Here is a 20,045-nt window from a genome sequence, read left to right as displayed (position 1 = left end):
CCCTTCAAAGTCCTCCCCTAAAAGCGTCCAACTTCAAGGCTCATAGCAACAGACCGTCCTTATGGCAGTCACGTCCCCTCATTTCTTTAAGACGTTAGCCTGCAGACCAACCTATTCTTTCTAATACTATTCCTGATATAATCTGTGGTATTCTCAATATGCAACATCCAGTAACCTTCCACACCCAGACCTCTTTTATTCTTCTCCAAAACCCTGTCTTCCACCCTCTTCAGCTACCTGCTCCTGTGGTCATACCCTACAAGGTTTCTAAACAGGCATTTGGGGCAGGACAATTCTTCCATGTGCAGGAATATCCTGTTCTCAAACTCAAGTATCTGTCTATCTGAGATATCACCTACTTCCAATTCATTACCTCTACTATTTGGACGCTCAACAATTCTTGGGACTCCACACGAACCTATAATCCATGAGCCTACTACTATTTTTTCCCCTGCTCTTCACCCTATAAAGTACCTACTTCCTTCCTTATACAGCTTCAATTTCATGGCCCAGCATTATAATCACTGTATCACGCACACCATCAATGCCCTTGTCTTTTCCTGCTTCATTGTAGTCCTTAACTAAATATCAACCCTGTTAACTCCCCTACTCTACACGTGTAACCTGAATGCAAACCATACCTGAACTGGACTGGAGAAAAAATACACAACTGAATTTAACAGTCTCACTTTATCTTTTTTTTTTTTAAATTTTTTTTAACGTTTATTTATTTTTGAGACAGAGAGAGAGCATGAACGGGGGAGGGTCAGAGAGAGAGGGAGACACAGAATCTGAAACAGGCTCCAGGTTCTGAGCTGTCAGCACAGAGCCCGACGTGGGGCTCGAACCCACGAACTGTGAGATCGTGACCTGAGCTGAAGTCGGACGCTTAGCCGACTGAGCCACCCAGGCGCCCCTAACAGTCTCACTTTAAATTCATGATCAAACTTCAAGTGGACTGACGGAGTGCCTTGGCTGGTTAGGCGTCTGACTTCAGCTCAGGTCACGATCTCACAGTTTGTGGGTTCAAGCCCTTCATCAGGCTCTGTGCTGACAGCTCAGAGCCTGGAGCCTGCTTCAGATTCTGTGTCTCCCTCTCTCTCTGCCCCTCCCCTACTCGTGCTCTGTCTCTCTCTCTCTCTCTCTCTCAAAAATAAACATTAAAAAAAAAAAAACCAAAAACTTCAAGTGGACTGTTAATGATCTCCAGCAATTCTGCTACATATCCGTAGTCCATTTACATTTCTCACTGTCCCAACAGACAGACTACTTCACATGTTCTCCTTGTTTCCTATCTTTAATTTTTTTTTTTCAACGTTTTTTATTTATTTTTGGGACAGAGAGAGACAGAGCATGAACGGGGTAGGGGCAGAGAGAGAGGGAGACACAGAATCGGAAACAGGCTCCAGGCTCCGAGCCATCAGCCCAGAGCCTGACGCGGGGCTCGAACTCACGGACCGCGAGATCGCGACCTGGCCGAAGCCGGACGCTCAACCGACTGCGCCACCCAGGCGCCCCTTTCCTATCTTCTCAAAGCATTTTATTTCACTGAAAAACAAAGAAGTTATCAAAAGAAAACTTTCAGAGTATCTCATCCCTAATCTACCCACCTACCCTATATTTACTTTCTTTCTTACTATGAATGACGTACCTGTGCTCGTATAAAATAAATTTTTCCACCTGTAGACTAAATCTCGTTCCCTCTCCTTAAGGACTTCATCCCAAAATTGACTTCTCTTTCCTGTATCATCAAATTTTCCCCTTCTATTGCATCATTCACATCAGTATACCAACAGACTGTTGGTATTCCTCCCATCTCAAAAAGTAGTAATAAAAGCAAAGCTCCCATGACCTACAAACCTCTCCAGCAACTTTATTTCTTAGCCCTCTCTGCAACAAAACTCCTCAAAGGAGTTGTCTATTCATTTTGTTGTCAATGAGTGTCCAATTCTTTTCTTCTTCTCTTTCTCCATGTTCTCTTGGATCTAATTAGATTTTTACCCCTCCCCCCCACTGAAATAGTTCTTAAGGCTGTCAATAAATTTCATGTTGCTAAATACAGTCAATTCTTACTATTTGTGGTAGTTACATTCTATAAAGTTGCATGTGCACAGAATTGGCAAATACTGAACCATTGCTCCAGAGGGAATATGGAGGTAGGTTCCTGCAAGCTCCTGGGCACCTTATTTGCATAAACTGGTCAACATATAACCAGTGTTCCTGTTTAAAGATACCTTTTTAGTATATATAATGTTAATCCATTAACACTGAACCCAAGAACAGCAAAACTACAACTCATGCTTGAACGAAACTTATTTAACACATATATTTTCTCCATAAGGTACATCACAGCCTCCTTGCACTTAGACAACACCCAGTACAACTCCGGGAGGCCATTTCAAACAGCACAATCACCAACAAAAAGCAAAACAATGCAAAAAATATGGCACTAACTAGACTACAAAAAGAACTGTTTATAGTATGAGAGCTAAAATAAGACAAAGCACTGGCGTCTTGTTCGATGTCAGCTGGAATGGTGTGCATTAAATGACTCCATTTTTTCACCACTCTGGGCATGTATACTAATGATCACAGAAGTCCTGGATTGATTCCAGGGTTACTAATAAATTTTATCAAGTAGGCAAATCTGCAAATACAGAATCCTTGAATAATGAAGACTGACTGTGTAAGGGTTGCTTTTTATTCCTTATTCGACATGCTAGCAGCATTTTACATTAGACCATCGCCTTATTCTTGATTTCCAAGATTCTAATTTCTCTTGATTTTCCTCTTAACCTCACTGACCAACCTACCCCAGTCAAATCCACTGACCTCATCTATGAGTATACAAGACCTCCAGTAATCTCATCTAGTCCCATGACTTTAATTACACTTATGTTACAAAGATACTGTCCCACAGCTCTTGGATGCTCTGGTCTGTTTTCCCCCTATTTGTTTTCAGTGTGGATAATTCCTGCTGATCTATCTTTAAGTCCACTGATTCTTTCCTTGGCTATGTTAAATCTGCTAACAAGTAGTCCTAAAATATACTTCATCTATATCAAAATTTAATTTTAGTATTTTCATTTGACCTTCATATACTTTTCATTCCTGTGCTGAAATTTACCATTATACATGTTGTCCACCTTTTCCACTAGAGCCTTTACTATGTTATTTACTGGGTTTTTTTTTTTTTTTTTTTTTTTTTTTTTGAGAGAGCAGGTACACGTGCATGAGCGAGCCGCGGAGTGGTAGAGAGAGGGAGAGAGAGAATCCCAAGCAGCCCCGATTCAGGGCTCAATCCCATGAGCTGAGAGATCATGACCTGAGCCAAAATCAAGAGCCAGATGCTTTAACCAACTGAGCCACCCAGGCGCCCCTATTCATTGGTATTTTTAAATTCACTGTCTGACAGTTCTGGTAACTATGTCATCCTCAGTCTATTGATTATTTTGATTCTTGAACAGTGGATTATTTTTTCTTATTTTTTGCATGTTTCATAATTTTTGTCTGAATGATGGACATCATGTATAAAACAACACAGACTGAGGAAACAGTATAAAAATGGGTATGGCTAAGTGCGCCCGGGTGGCTCTGTCGGTTAAACAACCAACTTTGGCTCAGGTTATGATCTCCCAGTTCTTGAGATGGAGCCCCACACTGGGCTCTGTGCTCTCAGTGCAGACCCTCTGTCTCCCTCTCTCTCTGCCCCCCTCCCTTGCTCACTCGCTCCCTCAAAAATAAACAAACATTTAAAAAATGGGTATGGCTCTTCTTCTCCAACCTGTTAGTTGGGGGACTGAGGGGAAGGGTTGAGTCATCTATTCAGGAATTGGGCTGGGCTTGGGTTTTGTTGTTAGGATTACCTTAAGTGCACTATCTGCTTCAAATTCCTCTAGTGCCACCTTCTGCTTAGGGTGGGAGCTGGTTTGCCCAGAGTGTTTTCTCAATGTTCTTGCTCCACCCTCAGCTTTAGGTTTTCTCTGGGCACCTTCCCCAGAGACTCTCTCCACAGTCTTGCCCCTCCCCTGGGCAACTGCTGTTGCTTTTACTTGCTAGCAGGGAACAGGGAAGTTCTCCATTATCCTGGCTCGGTCTCAGGCAAGCCCTGTATCTCTGGGTCATGGGGGTTGGGCTTTCTCCCAGTAGTAGGAAAACTAAAGGTCTTAAACCCAGAACAGTTTCCTCCCCTTCTCTCAAGGTTTATGGGTTGGTTTTTTTTTCCTTTCATTCCTCCTAGCCACAATGGAAAATGGAGTTTATCCCCTTCCCCCAGTGGCTTAAAGCTGTTTTCCACAGCGAGAAAAGGGTCCAGGCAGGCCCGTACCACCTAATGAGCCTTTCTGTGGCCTCCTTTGCTTTCCCCAATTTTTCTCAAGAGAAACCGTTGGGAGGACCTTGGAGAAACACCAACAGCTGGGGGTTACCTACCATGTATCTGCAGCTCTCAAAGATTCTATACTCTTATGCAGCCCACATTTAGGCTTTAGCAATTCATTAAAAACTTAGCTGAATTCTCCTTTCCCCTTGTATGACAGCCCTGTCTTCTTCCTGTGCTCCGTTACAGATTAGCCAGGCCTACACCCCACCTCTGATGGATCAAGAGAGATTATGACTTTGTACATTACAGCTCATTCTTATTTTAAGATGGGAGCAATACTCTTTTCAGCTTTCTGTATCCTAAGTGGAAGCCAGAAATCACTTTGTGAATTTAAATACAATCTATATACCCACAACTCCTAAATTTACATTTCTAGTCTGGACTTCTTCCCTAGACTCTGGACCATATATATCCAACTGCCTACTGGACAAATCTACACAAACTCTAAGGTAACCCCCATGATCCCCACCTCTTAGTATTCATGCCTTTGAATAATCCTTTCCCCTTGAGTGTGGGAGGGACCTGCAACTTGCTTCTAATCAACAGAATAAGGCAATGGGGTATCATTCCCGTGATTACATTACATTTTATGGCAAAGGAATGGAACATCGTTCCATTGATTATATTATATGGTATCATAAAAGACTCTGTCTTGCTAGCCGACTCATTCTCACCCTTCTGACACAGGTAAGGGAAGCAGGCTGCCATGCTGTGAACCGCATGGGGAGGGCCACCTGGCAGCAAATTGCAGATGACCTCTAAGATCTGAGCGTGGCTTCCAGCCAACAAAAAACTGAAGCTCTCAGTCCTACAGCTGCAACAAAATGAATTCTGCCAACAACCCGAGTGAACTTGGAAGTGATTCCTCTCCAGTCTAACCCACAGGTAAGAACCCAGCCCCAGCCAATACCAGAGTATGTAGCTAAGAAGTTTCTGACCTCACAGAAACTGTGAGATAATAAATGCTGTGTTCTTGTGAGCCATTAAACTTGTGGTAATTTGTTTTGCAGCACAGAAAACTAATATAGATAGTATCACCAACTTCACATGCCTAAAAGCCAAATTCCTGATTGCCAATATTACCTCCAAAAGAAAAAAACATGCTCTAGTGTTGTCCATCTTAATTAAGTGGCAACTCCATTCCTCCAGTTATTCAAGCCCAAAACTACAGGGTCTGTCTCAATTTCTTTTTTTTTTCTCCAAAATCCACACATAATCCAAAAGTAAACACTGTTGGTTTCACAAGCAAATTATATCCACAATCTAACTTTATCTCACTACCACCACTGCTACCACTTTGGTTCAAGTCACTGTCACCTCTCATGTGCATTATTACAACAGCCTCCTAAGCGGTTTTCCTGCTTCCACTCGACAGAGCAGCCAAAATGGTCCTACTAAAATATCAGTTAGATAACGTTTTTACTCAAAACACTCCAAAGGGTCCTCATCCTACCCAGATTAAAAGCCAAAAGACTTCCAGTGGCATACAAGGCCTACCTTATCTGACACTCCCCTTCCCACTCCAAACCTCTCTGCCTCATCTTGTGTCATTCTCCCCTCGTTCATCTGCCACCACACCAGCCTCCGTGATGTTCCTTAACCGTGCCAAGTACATATCAGTCTCAGCATTTTACAACTGTTAGTCCATGTAACTGAAGAGTTATTTCTACTGCTCTTCTCTGACCACTTTATATAAAAAGGCAAATCCGCTTGTCCCCACCAGCTCCCTATCCCTCCTACCCTGTTTTATCAGTCTCCACAATACATACTATGAACTGATATCTGTTTTATTACCTGTCTCCTCAAAATTAGAATGTAATTTCCATAAGAGCAGAGACTTCTGTTCACTGCGATACTACTGTATTAGATACTGTTTCCTTACAATATTTAGAGTCTAATCAAGTAGTCAAGCCACAAGAATTTGAACATACAGTCACGTTATTTTTCAAAATCACTACAAAATTACTTAATCACTTGGAAATGTACTTATTCCACAACACTATAAATATGCTTCTAAGGAAACTTGAAAAACATTCACATCTCCCCAAAATAACTGAAATACACACGTAAGCCAAGTGAATTTAAACATCTCTGTGGAGGGCGCTATTAACAGAAAGATAACTGAAAGACTCCATAACTGTTTTTCCAGCACCATCTGGAGTAGATATAATTATTCCACACAGATGCAGCCAAATAATATAGAAGGATACATCAAGCTGGAAGGATTAATAACCCTTTAGGGCCCTGGCTCTCAAAGGCTTTGGTCTAAAGACCCTTTAACACTCTTAAAAACTGAGGACCCCACAAAATTCTTATTTTATGGGCTTTTAATCTACTAACACTTACACTTAAATTAAAACAAGGGACACCTACAAGACTCAGTCGGTTAAGCATTCAACTCTTGATTTTGGCTCAGGTCATGATCTCACGGTTCATGAGATCGAGCCCATGTTGGGCTCCATGCTGACAGCACAGAGTCTGCTTGGGACTCTCTCTCCCCCTCTCTGTCCCTCCCTTGCTGTCTCTCGAAATAAATAAGTAAACAACAGCAAAAAAAATCAAAAAATTTAAAAATATTTACCAGTTTATTTTAAAATAATATAAATCTATTACACGTTAATATGTTTTCATTTCTATAACTAAACTCCACCCCCCTAAATTAGTGAGAGAATGGTATTGTTTTATATTTCTGCAAATTACCTTAATGTTTGAGTTAATAGAAAACGGCTGAACTCTCTTAGCTGCTTCTACCTTAAATATGTTGCCATATGTTGTTCTGGATGAGATATATGAACAAAGTCTGGCCTCACACATACATGTAGTTGGAAAAAGGAAGTCTGTTTTAATAGTCTTTTCAGATAATTGTGGATATTCTTTGACACCACATTAAAACTCAACAGGTTGTTTGCAATGTACACTCTGAACGTTGCACTGCATATTCTGTTAACATTAAAATCCATTAGTCTACCTTGTACTTTGACCAAATCTTATACTCATGCATGATTTTGTACACAAGTTTGCAACTAAAAAGTCTATAACTACTGGAAAACTGTCAAGCTCACAATTGTGAATACAAGTTTTCCAAAATTCTAATTTTTGCTTGAAAATCCAAATCTTATCGCTGACAACAAATAGTTGTTTCCTTGAAATGGATCAGATGCATGGATCAGACAATTTGAAATTTGTAAAATGTCAATTCTATAATATGCATGCCTATCAACTGAAGTTCTCTTACGTATACATGCCTATTTTCCAGTTAAGCAGAAATATTTTCTATCTATCCATAATGAATCTATTGAATTAAAGATGGTTTGCCTCTTAAAACTATTCGTCTGTTTCAAGTTAGCTCAAAGAGCCAGTTAATTTTTCATTTTTCTCACATAGCAACAAAATCAGTCTGAAAAAAATCTAAACAATCATGCCCCATGTAAAATGAAATCTACTTCTTCAAGTTTTGAGAAGTATATACATATTAAAACAACACTAAATATACTTCACATGAAAGAAAATAAAACTGAGTGATCTTGACAGGATTTTTAAATCAAATCTACCTTCCTTCCATACATTTCAACGTTTTACACTTCTTTCTGCTTGGTTCTTTTTATGAAATATTCCTAATTAGCTCAGTATTTTGGTTGGGAAAGGCCTTACCTGTTGAGCAATATGAGAAATATGAGCTCCCTGAACTGCAGAACCAGGTTGCGGTGCTGTCTCTGAAGTGTTACTCTTGTGGGAATCTTCCATAATCAACTATAAGAGGAAAAAAGTTAGTTAAAAGATGCTTCCTAACTTCATTTTCAAGAAATCCTAAGACATTTCTTTTCTTTTTTCTTTTTTTTTTTTTTTTAATTTTTTTTTCAACGTTTTTTATTTATTTTTGGGACAGAGAGAGACAGAGCATGAACGGGGGAGGGGCAGAGAGAGAGGGAGACACAGAATCGGAAACAGGCTCCAGGCTCCAAGCCATCAGCCCAGAGCCTGACGCGGGGCTCGAACTCACGGACCGCGAGATCGTGACCTGGCTGAAGTCGGACGCCCAACCGACTGCGCCACCCAGGCGCCCCAAGACATTTCTTTTCTAAACATGTACTTTTTCAGAGAAACAGACAAAGCTTTTCTATGCTGTGGGCTGAGCTCAATTTATCCAGACTCAATATGTTCTGACGCTCTGTTCTGTGTAGAAATCTAACTATAAGATCTCAAGAAATGGCAAATAAAAAGTGCTATAGAATATGTATAACATACTGCATAGTTGTATAAAAACTGGCAACATGGATGTCTCCATAGAAGAGAATTGGTAGCTATGGAACAGTGATAGTAAAGACTTTACCCTGCATACTCTTTTTCATTTTTAAAATTTTGACCCACATGAACATGTTAAAATTTAATAAATGGCACATATACATGTAAATCATTGTGACTACATTTTCAAATGTTATCCCACTCAAGAAGTATGATAGTCTTCTGGGGTGCCTGGGTGACTCAGTCAAGTGTCTGACTTCGGCTCAAGTCATGATCTCATGGTTCATGGGTTTGAGCCCTGAATCAGGCTCTGTGCTGGCAGCTCAGAGCCTGGAGCCTGCTTTGGATCCTGTGTCTTCCTCTCTCTGCCTGCTCACACTCTGTCTCTCTCTCAAAAATTAAATAAACCTTCTTTAAAGTTAAAAAAAAAAAAAAAAAAAAAAAGAAGTATGATAGTCTTCCTGTCCATGGACACAAGCATCCTTCTCCAGTCTAGGGAACAGTTTTCTCATTGCACATATACTTCTTTACAGAGAATTCACTGAGTAAAAGCTGAACTAAACAAGTAACACCATACCTAAGTAGGTTCTAAAGATCTAGATAATCGACTACAGGATATGCAGGCTTGGTAAGAACAAGAATGAATGGGTTATGAGAGATGGGATATGTCAAATGGGAAAAGAACCACTTAGAAAAAGACTGCTGGGGCGCCTGGGTGGCTCAGTTGGTTAAGCGTCCAACTCTCGGTTTCAGCTCAGGTTCAGGAGTTTGAGTGCCGCGTCCGGCCCTGTGCTGACAGTGCGGAGCCCACTTGGGATTCTCTCTCACCCTCTCTCTCTCTGCCACTTCCCCACTGTGCTGTCTCTAAGTAAATGAAAACAAAAGTTGTAAACTTCCCCTACGTATAATTTTGTATCTTGTTCCCACTTATCACTAGTATTTTCTAGATTTTAAACTTTTTATTTAAAAAAAAAATTTTTTTTTAACGTTTATTTATTTTTGAGACAGAGAGAGACAGAGCATGAACGGGGGAAGTTCAGAGAGAGGGAGACACAGAATCTAAAACAGGCTCCAGGCTCTGAACTGTCCACACAGAGCCCGACGCGGGGCTCGAACTCACGGACCGCGAGATCATGACCTGAGCCGAAGTCGGCCGCGTAACCAACTGAGCCACCCAGGCGCCCCTCTAGATTTTAAACTGGAACATATTTAGGGGCGCCTGGCTGGTTCAGTCAGTTGGGCACCTGACTTTGGCTCAGGTCATGATCTCACCATTCGTGGGTTCAAGCCCTGCATCGGGCTCTGTGCTGACAGCTCAGAGCCTGGAGCCTGCTTCAGATTTTGTGTCTGGCTCTCTCTCAGCCCCTCCCTTGTTTGCACTCTGTGCCCCTTTCTCTAAAAAATAAAAATATTAATAAAAATTGAAAAGAAAACTGAAACATATTAAAGGCTACACAATATTCCATCCAGTGAATAGATATATGATTCATAATTTTTTACCAAACAAGACAATATTGTGATTGATATCTTTGGTACATAAAGCTTTTCCACAATTAAAATTATTTCTATAGGATACATTCCAAAAAAGAGAATTGCCTGATCAAAGAGTTTGAATATTTAAAGTTTTCTGAAGGAATTACACTCTATCAGAACCACGTGAAAAAGCAGATAGGTGAAAAACAATATATTGTTTTACATTTCTTTTAATTCTCTATTAGTTGTGTGAGATATCTGTTCATATTATCTGTCCATCCATCTACCAGATTTTAGTTTTTCTTTTTAACCTATATTTCTTAATATAAATTTCATTCTATCACGTGGATATAAATATTTTTCCAATGTGAGTTAACTACGATTACCTTAAAACTTTTAACTTTGGCAAATTCATCTATTCCTTCCTATGTTGTTTCTTCAACTGCTTTTAAGGTCACATACAGTCCCTTCTTTAGGAAGAGCATAGTGGTTTTTAATCTCCACTGATACAAGTGTATCTCCGTGGACTAAATATACAGACAGCATCAAAAATGGAATGATCTATTTTCTACATACTGCCTCTATTTTTTTAAGCATTTTATTTTTGAGTCATCTCTACACCCAACATGTGGCTCAAATTTACATCCCAAGATCAAAAGTGGTATGCTCTACTGACTGAGCCAGCCAGGCAGCCCTAAAATGCCTTTTTTAACACTCCATTTCAGAAGACGTAAGTTAGAATGCAGAAAAAAAATGTATAGTGCTAAAGCACTGAAAGAAACTATAAAAGATGTTTAAAAACCTTAAATTACTGGAAATGATACTTTTCTGTTTCACTGTGACTCACTGATTTTTCCTCCATAACAGTATCATTAAGAAACCCTCTCTCTAATGGAAACTAACACAATCAACAAAACACACATTTCCTACTAAAAACCACTACAGTCAGCAAATAAGATTTTGGACAATTATTACAACCACATTTCCTATGGAAAATAAGATAGCCTATTTTCTATAATTTTTTAAAGAGTAATCAACTAAGGGCACCTGGGTGGCTCAGTCAGTTGAGCATCCAACTCTTGGTTTTGGCTCTGGTCATGATCTCATGGTCTCCTGAGTTCAAGTCCCAGGTGGGCTGGGCACTGGCAGTGAGGAGCCTGTTTGAGATTCTCTCACCCTCACTCTCTGCCCCTCCCCCCACTCACAAGGTCTCTGTCTCTCTCAAAATAAACTTTAAAAAAAATGGGGCGCCTGGGTGGCTTGGCTCAGGTCATGATCTCACGGTTTGTGAGTTCGAGCCCCGCATCGGGCTCTCGCTGACAGCTCGGAGCCTGGAGCCTGCTTCGGATTCTGTGTCTCCCCCAATCTCTACCCCTCCCCTGCTCATGCTCTGTCTCTCTCTCTCAATAATAAATGTTAAAAAAATTAAATAAAAATAAAGAGGAGGGGCGCCTCGGTGGCTCAGTCGCTTGGGTGTCTGACTTCGGCTCAGGTCATGCATGATCTCACAGCTTGTGAATTCGAGCCCCGCATCGGGCTTTGTGCTGACAGCCCAGAGCCTGGAGCCTGCTTCGGATTCTGTGTCTCTCTCTGTGCTCCTCCCCCACTCATGCTCTGTCTCTCTCTCCCTCAAAAATAAACATTAAAAAAAAAAACCTTTATTTTTAATAAAAAAAAAAAAAGAGGAATCAACTCTTTTTTTCCAAAATGAAAACAGCTTTATAGTTGCTCTCATTGTAAACAATACATACTATATATGTTTAATATTAAGAGTATAATCTTTACTCACTTTTGAACTATTATTCCTAAAATTAAGGTTAAGATTAACCATCCGTTAAAAACTGGTTCCTCAACACAGAATAAACTGTATGTGTACAAAGGCATTTTCCATGAAAGTAGCCCCCAGCAGCAGATGGACGCTTAACATTAGACAAGGGTTAAGTAGGGCAGAATCACAGGGGGGCAGTGAAACACAGTTTCAAAAGTGCCATCAATGGGAATGAATTTGGGGAACTGAAAAGGCAGCAGGCTGTGATCTTGCTGACGTATAAAGAACGTAAGAGGGGCGCTTGGGTGGCTCAGTCGGTTAAGCGCCCGACTTCGGCTCAGGTCATGATCTCGCAGTTTGTGAGTTCGAGCCCTCGTCGGGCTCTGTGCTGACAGCTCGGAGCCCGGAGCCTGCTTTGGATTCCGTGTCTCCCCTTCTCTCTGGCCCTCCCACGCTCATGCTCTGTCTCTCTCTCTCAATAATAAACGTTTAAAAAAAAATGTAAGTAAAAAGCAGGGTACTTTTAAGAAAATCTGCAAAGAAAGGAATATTATACAGTAGGCACTAAACTAACAGCTTTTTAAAGTATCATTTCCTGAATGCCCTATTTGAGAGATAAGTAAATTGAGGCTCAAGGAAACTATCATTTACTATGGATGTCATGGTAAGATGTGAATACAAGACCTGAAACCATAACTATTTAATCCAAAACCCATGGAGGTTTTTTTGTTTTGTTTTTTATTCCACACCGCCCATCTTCCTGTCACATTGTCAATCTGTCCATCTGGCAAACACCTACTCTTTTCAAGTTTCATCTCAAACATTATGTTCCCAACTGCTCCAGGTCCTTTCTTCCTACTTCACTGTGCCCTGCGGTTATTTCTAACGAGGTTACTTAACACTGGGAATTCTGTTTATTGGCATGTCTGATTCCCCCAGTCTTAAGGTGCCTAAGGACAGGGCCTGTATTCTGTGAATGCGTGCTCTACCCAGCAGAGACCCTCATGTATGCAGTAAACAATAAACATCAACAAATACAGTTAGTAATCTCATTTGATGAATGAAGAGGGTCTCAGCTTCCACACCTATAGAGAATATTGAACTATGATAAGCTTGAGGGCAAAAAGGCTCTTGCTCGACATCTCCACAAGTGAATTCATGATCTCCCCTCAAAACTGTTCCTATTAGTCATACTGCATTTCTTTCAGATCTTCAAATGTGTCTGCCTTGCTTTCTCTCACCTTCAGGCTTTCACACATGCCATTCCCTCTGCCAGAAGACACTCCTTTTCTTCTCTTCATGTGGCCTACTCCTTTGAGTTATTTATTCTTCCAAGCAAACTTTCATTACTCCCTCAGACAAGTCTAGAAGCTCTGCCTGCCTCCCCATAGAACATGTTACCCCCTCTGCTCATGGCACTTATCCCAGTACTGTAACGGCCTGTTTTCTGAACAGCACCAGAATGCAAGCTCTAGGGAGCTAAGGACCATATCCTGTCCCAACACAGCACTAATACCTTGCATATTTATTAAAGGTGAATAAATCAATGTCTTTAGTTGGGGTTTATCTAGCTATAGATGAAAATAATGGTTAAAGAAATATATTTAGGGATGCCTGGGTGGCTCAGTAGGCTAAGCATCGGACTCCTGATTTCGGCTCTGCACTGACAGCATGGAGCCAGCTTGGGATCCTCTGTCTCCCTCCCTGTCTCTGCTCCTCCCCTGCTCGCTCGCTCTCTCTCTCAAAAATGAATAAACATTAAAAAAAATACATATTCAGACAATTACTTCAACTCAGCTTTAGACTCAGGACAACTCAGACACAAGAAAACATCCTACTGTTAATTCATTATAATTCAGTAGGATGATATGTGAAGAAAAAGCATGTTTAGACGGGACTACCACCTACTGGTGACATAACAGTACTGTACAGATGTATACATCTGTATACATCACAGACCAAACAGAACCTCAAAGGATTAACTACAAATCATAGAACAAACACATTCAGCGTTAGGACAACAGTACTGATTCCAGCTGGGACACCGAGGTAACTGCACATTATAAACTCCATCGGAAAAGGAGCATTTTAATGAACCTGCTTATTTCTGCCGGTAATGAAATTCTCAAGACAAAATGCATTTTGCAACCTAAACCTAACATACAGACTCTTATCACAGCCCAGGTCAGTCTGACAAAGATGCTTGCCAAAACTATGCTGAAAAAGCCTCAGAAGGGTATTCTCAAGGAGTAGTACAGCTATCCCCCTGCTTACTGAAAATGTGTGTTCCATCACTTCACTTTTACAAAAAACCCACACTAATACCGGATTTCGCTAACCAAAAGAAATCCGAAGAAAGAGGATTTTCACTTTCAGGGAAAAAAGAAGAAAAGCGAAAACACCATTCAGTGTGTGTTTCGCAGCCTTCCCCCAGAACTACACCCAGCATCTCATGTCCGTGGCTTTGAACTCTTGTCTGTGAGCATCCAGACTTTACCTCGATTTACTTTGTTAGTAAGACGTGTCCTAAGGGAGCAGAAAAGCCTGAGAGATTCTTTTCCGGGTCTGGAACCACTGAAAAAAATTTCCGCATACATTCATGGTAATTGCTTCTTGGCTTTAGGCCACTTCTCCCTGAAGGACAGGTTTCATGAAGGAATGCTCTGATAGCTGAGGGAACCGGTACTAGCCCACTGCTCCTCAAAAGCTAACCAAATAACCATCATTTAACACTGACAATATAATTTTAGAGCAGATTACGCTGCACGCTCCACCGTGTAGCTGACGCCGGGAGATCTCATGCTTTTGTTTTTTGCGAGAAAGGAGAAAATCAAAAGGACCGTTTCCTCGCTTTGATCCTGCCTAAAGATAAAAAGAGGAGCTTCTATCACCCCACACCCTCCTTCTCGCTCATCAGCTCCACCTTTCCGCTACCGTTTCGTCCGTCTGTGTCATTACTGTACCCCACTCAACTGTAAGCTCCCCGAAGGCAAGGGCGGTTTCTGGAACCCTCCACCGCCAGCGGCTGGGCCTGGCACGCCGAGGGCGCCCGGAGCGCTCTGGGGGATCCCTGGCGGACCTAAACCGGTCCCGGGCAGCTGGGCGGAAAACGCTCGGAGGCCAAGGCCACGCTGCCCTCCGCGCCCCATTCCTAGACCTGCGACGGAGGGCGCTCGCCTAGGGCCGCAGAGGGGCCGCTTCAGACGCGAAAGCCACCCCCGGCGGGAGGTCTCCGGTTTTATTTTGGCTGAGGGGTGGGGGCCAAAGGGAGACTGACGACTGAAGGGGAAACAGCCGGGCGAGCAGGAGAACCGGAAGCGCGCTCGGCGCGGGGACAGCGGGCAGCCCCTCCCCCTTCCGCCGCGCGCCCTCCGCGCCCCTCCCCCACCGCGGCCGCCGCGCGCGACCCCCACCCGGCGCGAGACCCGACGCGGCGTCCCCTCCGACGCCTAGTCCCCGCGCCCTGCCGCTGCCCAGGGACACGGGAACGCGTCGCACCCCCGCCCCCTGCTTACCTGTGGCTGCCGCCTCGCCGCTGTCCGGGGCGGGAACTTCCACTCCCCCCTCCCAGGTGGATCCGAAATTCTCTACCCACTTCTCCACGCCCTCACGCGGCGGGGTATGTGCCTCTCCCAGGGATTAGGCGGAGCGGGGAGAATCTGTGTCACTTAACAGCCAACTGTCCTAGGCTACCGTTTCCTCGGCAGTCAGGGCCGCCACTGGCGGCATGATCTACACCAGGCCGGGGGCGGGGTAGGAGAGGGGGGCAAAATTGAGTAGTTGAGCGTGGGGGGTGAAGTTAAGGCGGTCCCTCCGCGCGGGTCGCCGTCCTACGTCACCGCGTTGCTCACGTGACGCGCCGCCATCTTGTGCCGGGTTTCTTCCGAAAACCTGGCGCACTTCCGGAAGGTGCTACTCCGGCGATAGTTGCCACAGGTTTCCCGGAGTCGTTTTTCGCTTCAGGAAGTCTGCCTTCACTCCTCCCTCACCTCTGTTTTCGGAGACCCGCGACAGCTTGCTGGTGTCGGAAGGCCGCTCGGTACGGGGCCGCTCTCATCGATTCGAAGCGTCGTTCTGAGCTCAGCTGCTGCTTGGTCTGGGTTGGGTGATCGGGTCCCGAACGGTCGTCCTTGGCCTTGATCCACACCTCACCTGTCCGGGTCTTGTAGAGAGAAGTGATTTGACGCGTGGAGGTTTGCCCTCCTCATCTTCTCGTAGTTTACCCGGACTCTTTTTCTTTCTTTTTTCTTTTTTAACGTCTATTTTTTGAGACAGAGACAGAGCATGAACGGGGGAGGGGCAGAGAGAGGGAGACACAGAATCGGAAGCAGGCTCCAGGCTCTGAGCCATCAGCCCAGAGCCTGACGCGGGGCTCGAACTCGCGAACCGCGAGATCGTGACCTGAGCTGAAGTCGGACGCTTGATGGACTGAGCCACCCAGGCGCCCCTCCCCGGACTCTTTTTAACCCCAATTGCGTTGAGCTGCATCCTTTATCCCATACGAAAGGATTTTCTCCAAAGACTGGTTGCACACGCACACACACGCACCCACGATGCCGGCAGGGTGTTTTGAGCGCCACTTCGCGTGGCACCTGAAACGGATTTACCCCAGCTGTTAGAAGGGAGCGTTGTAAAATGTTACGCCGTCGTTTTAATGCATTACAAAAACTTAAAAATATTCTCAAATGTGTCTACTTTTCTGGAGAAGGGATTATGCATTGTTCTGATTTGTCTCTTTATCCGTTTCCTTGCAAAATACTACTTTATGGCTTTATTGTGATAACAGACAACAAATGATACATCTTTTAGTGTGTGCTTGACAAAAGTCCTGGGATGTTCTGGAGTTTTACTAGTTTGAGATCTCCACGACGTAGGAAACTGATTTAGTGCATAGAGCCCGTCCTGGTTTTGACCTTCAAGACTAGATAATGTGATTTAAAACTCGAGAGTTACTCTGCCAGACACTTAAAAGAGTTCACTAACGTTTCGCTAATGCCTTTCGTTCAGCAAACATTGTTGACTACCCATTATAACTTAAAAACAGGTGTCTGCCCTTATTTTAGACTTTTGATTAGGCAAATTACCCAAATCTCTCTAAGCTTATCTTCCTGTTATCAAAATTGGGGAAAATATAATATTCAAGCCTTGTTCCAGAATTGTTCAAAGAATCAAAAGGTCATCTACCATAGAAAACCAAAGTGTCCTGTAAAAGTAAGAAACCACGAAGAGGTTCTCAGACATCAGCCTTTCCTGATTAACAACACCCAGCGCCCGTCATTCTTGAATCCAGAATATTAAAGTCTAGAAAGCTGGCTGTAAGTTTACTGTCCTTTTTGTGTTGGCTGTTTCTTCTTTGAACTCAGAATGCCTAACAAATGCTGATTGGCAAAAGGGGGTGGATGGACTGAAAAAATGTTACCATAAAAACAAACTAAGCTGTACACAAACCTTCAAACTGTGCATGGATGGACTGATCCACTTCAGCTCCTCTTCCACTTGTAAAGCATCTTAAGCTTAGATACTATGTTGTGCAACGTGCTGCTCACAAGTATTTCCACCACACTTGTTTCTCATGGAAGTGCCACCTGCTGTACCTACCACTGCTCTGAACTTTGAGAAATAACTGCAGATGAAGAAAAAAAGAAGGCTTGGTTACACCACACACGGTACTGAGTAGTAAGAATTTATAAACCAGATGGACAGGTCTTTGACTTTAGAAGTTAGGAAGTAAAGTGAAATAAAATAACCTAACACTCAAGAGCCAAAAGCAATTGTCCAAAATAGACTGGTCAGGGGCACCTGGGTGCCTCCGTCAGTTAAGCGTCCCACTTCAGCTCAGGTTCATGATCTCACAGTTTGTGAGTTCGAGCCCCACATCAGGCTCTGTGCTGACAGCTCAGAGCCTGGAGCCTGCTTCACATTCTGTGTCTCCTCTCTCTGCCCCTCCCCGGCTTACACTCTGTCTCTCTCTCTCTCAAAAAAGAAAATGTTAAAATTTTTTTTGAACGTTGGGTGGCAGTTTAATTTTTTTTTTTTTTTTTTTTTTTTTTTTTAGTGTTTTTATTTATTTTTGAGACAGAGATAGACAGGGCATGAGCAGGGGAGGGGCAGAGAGGGAGATACAGAATCCAAAGCAGGCTCTAGGCCACGAGCTGTCAGCACAGAGCCTGACTCGGGGCTCAAACTCACAGACCATGAGATCGTGACCTGAGCTGAAGTCGCTCGCTCAACCGACTGAGCCACCCAGGCGCCCCATAAAATGTTAAAAATTTTTACATAAACTGGTCAAGCCAGTGGTGGCACGTCTTCGGCTCTTCTGGTGCACTGTTTTCTATTAAGAGGGAGAGACATTATATTATAAGGAGATGGGTTTAAGTAATACTACCTGTCCCGTAAAGTTTTGTAGATTAAATGAGTTTAATACATGTAAAATTAGAGCCACTCCGGGCACACAGGAAACAGTAAATAAATGTTGGATATTAATATGGAAAATGCTGCGGTGTAACTATGGAAATTTAGTTAAAAACCATTAAGGGGACACACACCTTGAGAAGCTTCATTGGTTAGCAAAAGGATGGAGCTGGAGTAGAGGACCTGAGAGCCATGAAACAGTGTTTGGAACAATCCACCTCTCAAAAGGCAGAAATTACAAAAGCTAGTAGATGTAGGCTTTATGGTCTAAGCAATAGGCTTGTTTCTGTCTTCTTTTGTGTTTTGTCCTTTTTCAATACTCAAGGCTAAACACACAGGAAAACCTAACCCCCTGCAGGGGGTTGTAGTTCCTACAACCACACTATTTCAGATAAATCAGCCCTGAAACTGTTTGCTGCCTCATGTTAACTGTGCTTGAACTGAACATCTAGAACTAGTCTATGAGCCCTGAGAGTGGTGGACAACTATCCCTCTTACTTTTTATGGAAACTTCTCACAGTCAAATCTATCTTACCAATAATGGGCACCTGACCCAAGCTGGCCATCAGAGTCTCCCCTGTGGAACTTGTCTTTGGCCAAAAATTAATCTTTCTCTAGGTAAATGGACCTAACGCTTGACAGCTCTGTAATGAGCCTCTTCCATCTGTGAACAATGCAGAGCTAAGAGAGCGAACCAGTGGCTTTCTAGGCCCCAGTTCTAGAACTTGCCTGAGATACAGCTGCCTGCTCCAGCCCTTAGGTTCCACAAGCCATCCTTTGTCCTTGAAATGAATAGCACTTTTCTATTTAAGCTAGTTTACTCTGGTTGCTGTTCTTTGTAGAGTCCTATCTAATACACCTGGGTGCAAGAGAAATAATTTCCTTGTGACTTCGTCCCCTTCTCTGCACCCCATCACCTTAGTCCACGCTGTCATCACTTCTTGCATTATGTATTGTGATGGCCTCCTAGCTGGTGCCACTAGTAAAAGCTTATAACGGCTAAGAATTGGTTATTGTTGTGTAGTTGGATTGTATAAGCAAACTATTTACCTTCAAGATTATTACTAACCAGTTGCAGCAAGTCAGCTTGGAACTGAAGTTCAGCTTATTGGAGGAACCTTCTTTATGTCGGTCACAGCAGCCTGCGTCATGAGCCTTTGTAAGCCCCTTGGTAGTGACACCGAGTGGTGCTATGAGTCATATCTTAACCCCCCCTCAGAAAAATGTGTTCACTTGCGAACAAATCCCTGGCCCTTCTAGGATGGAAGAAGCCTAGTGTTATCAACTCCTGAAGAAATAGTGTCCTATTATTTCAGTATTGGTTCGTGTCAATGTTTAGTTGAAGATTCAGAGACAGCAGTAGCTAAATAGGCCTTGGTAAGTGGGAGTCCATACCACTGGGCCCCAATATAGTCTCTACCTCTGCCACTGTGGCTACTCCATACATGTGCCCATTGTGCCGATTCTGACATGCTCAGTGGCTGGCTGACATCAACCGGCCAGGTCACGTGTTTATTTGGACGTTCAGTGTCTTGCCCACGGTGGATGCTTTTTACTGGGCGTTGACATGTGATGCAGAGACCTGTACCCCAGACCTTATTGTATCCAGTCTTCCAGTCTTTTTCCTTTCGAGACACTGACCAACTGGCCAGGCCATTTGCCACTGCCCATGAGTCCATTTATATTCTCACATAGTACACAGAATGGGTGATCATTTTAAAATCTGCCCATTAGATACATTTCCCTTGCAACAGAATGGCCATCACCCAC

The 20,045-nt window shown here is 43.1% G+C and overlaps 1 protein-coding gene across 9 annotated transcripts in view; it reads right to left on the bottom strand.

The window, feature by feature from the left end:
* LOC125920242 (cyclic AMP-dependent transcription factor ATF-1) overlaps nucleotides 1-16,771 on the bottom strand; it is a 119,906-nt gene extending 103,135 nt beyond the window's left edge. Inside the window, exons 1-2 of one of the 9 annotated variants that reach the window (XR_007456992.1) lie at nucleotides 15,380-16,766; nucleotides 8,033-8,131 (exon numbers count right to left, since the gene is read on the bottom strand). Coding sequence is in view for 7 of the 9 variants with exons in the window: in XM_049627332.1 (XP_049483289.1) it covers nucleotides 8,033-8,125 (93 nt within the window). In the remaining 2 variants the exon portion in view is untranslated. The other 8 variants (XM_049627332.1, XM_049627324.1, XM_049627328.1 and 5 more) reach the window with 8 other exon arrangements.
* Between the last annotated feature and the right edge of the window lie 3,274 nt (nucleotides 16,772-20,045).

This window comes from Panthera uncia, chromosome B4 (genome assembly GCF_023721935.1).
Source record: "Panthera uncia isolate 11264 chromosome B4, Puncia_PCG_1.0, whole genome shotgun sequence".
NCBI lineage: Eukaryota > Metazoa > Chordata > Mammalia > Carnivora > Felidae > Panthera > Panthera uncia.
The sequence above is the reverse complement of the archived record's forward strand: the minus strand, read 5'-3'. Positions and strand labels throughout refer to the sequence as shown.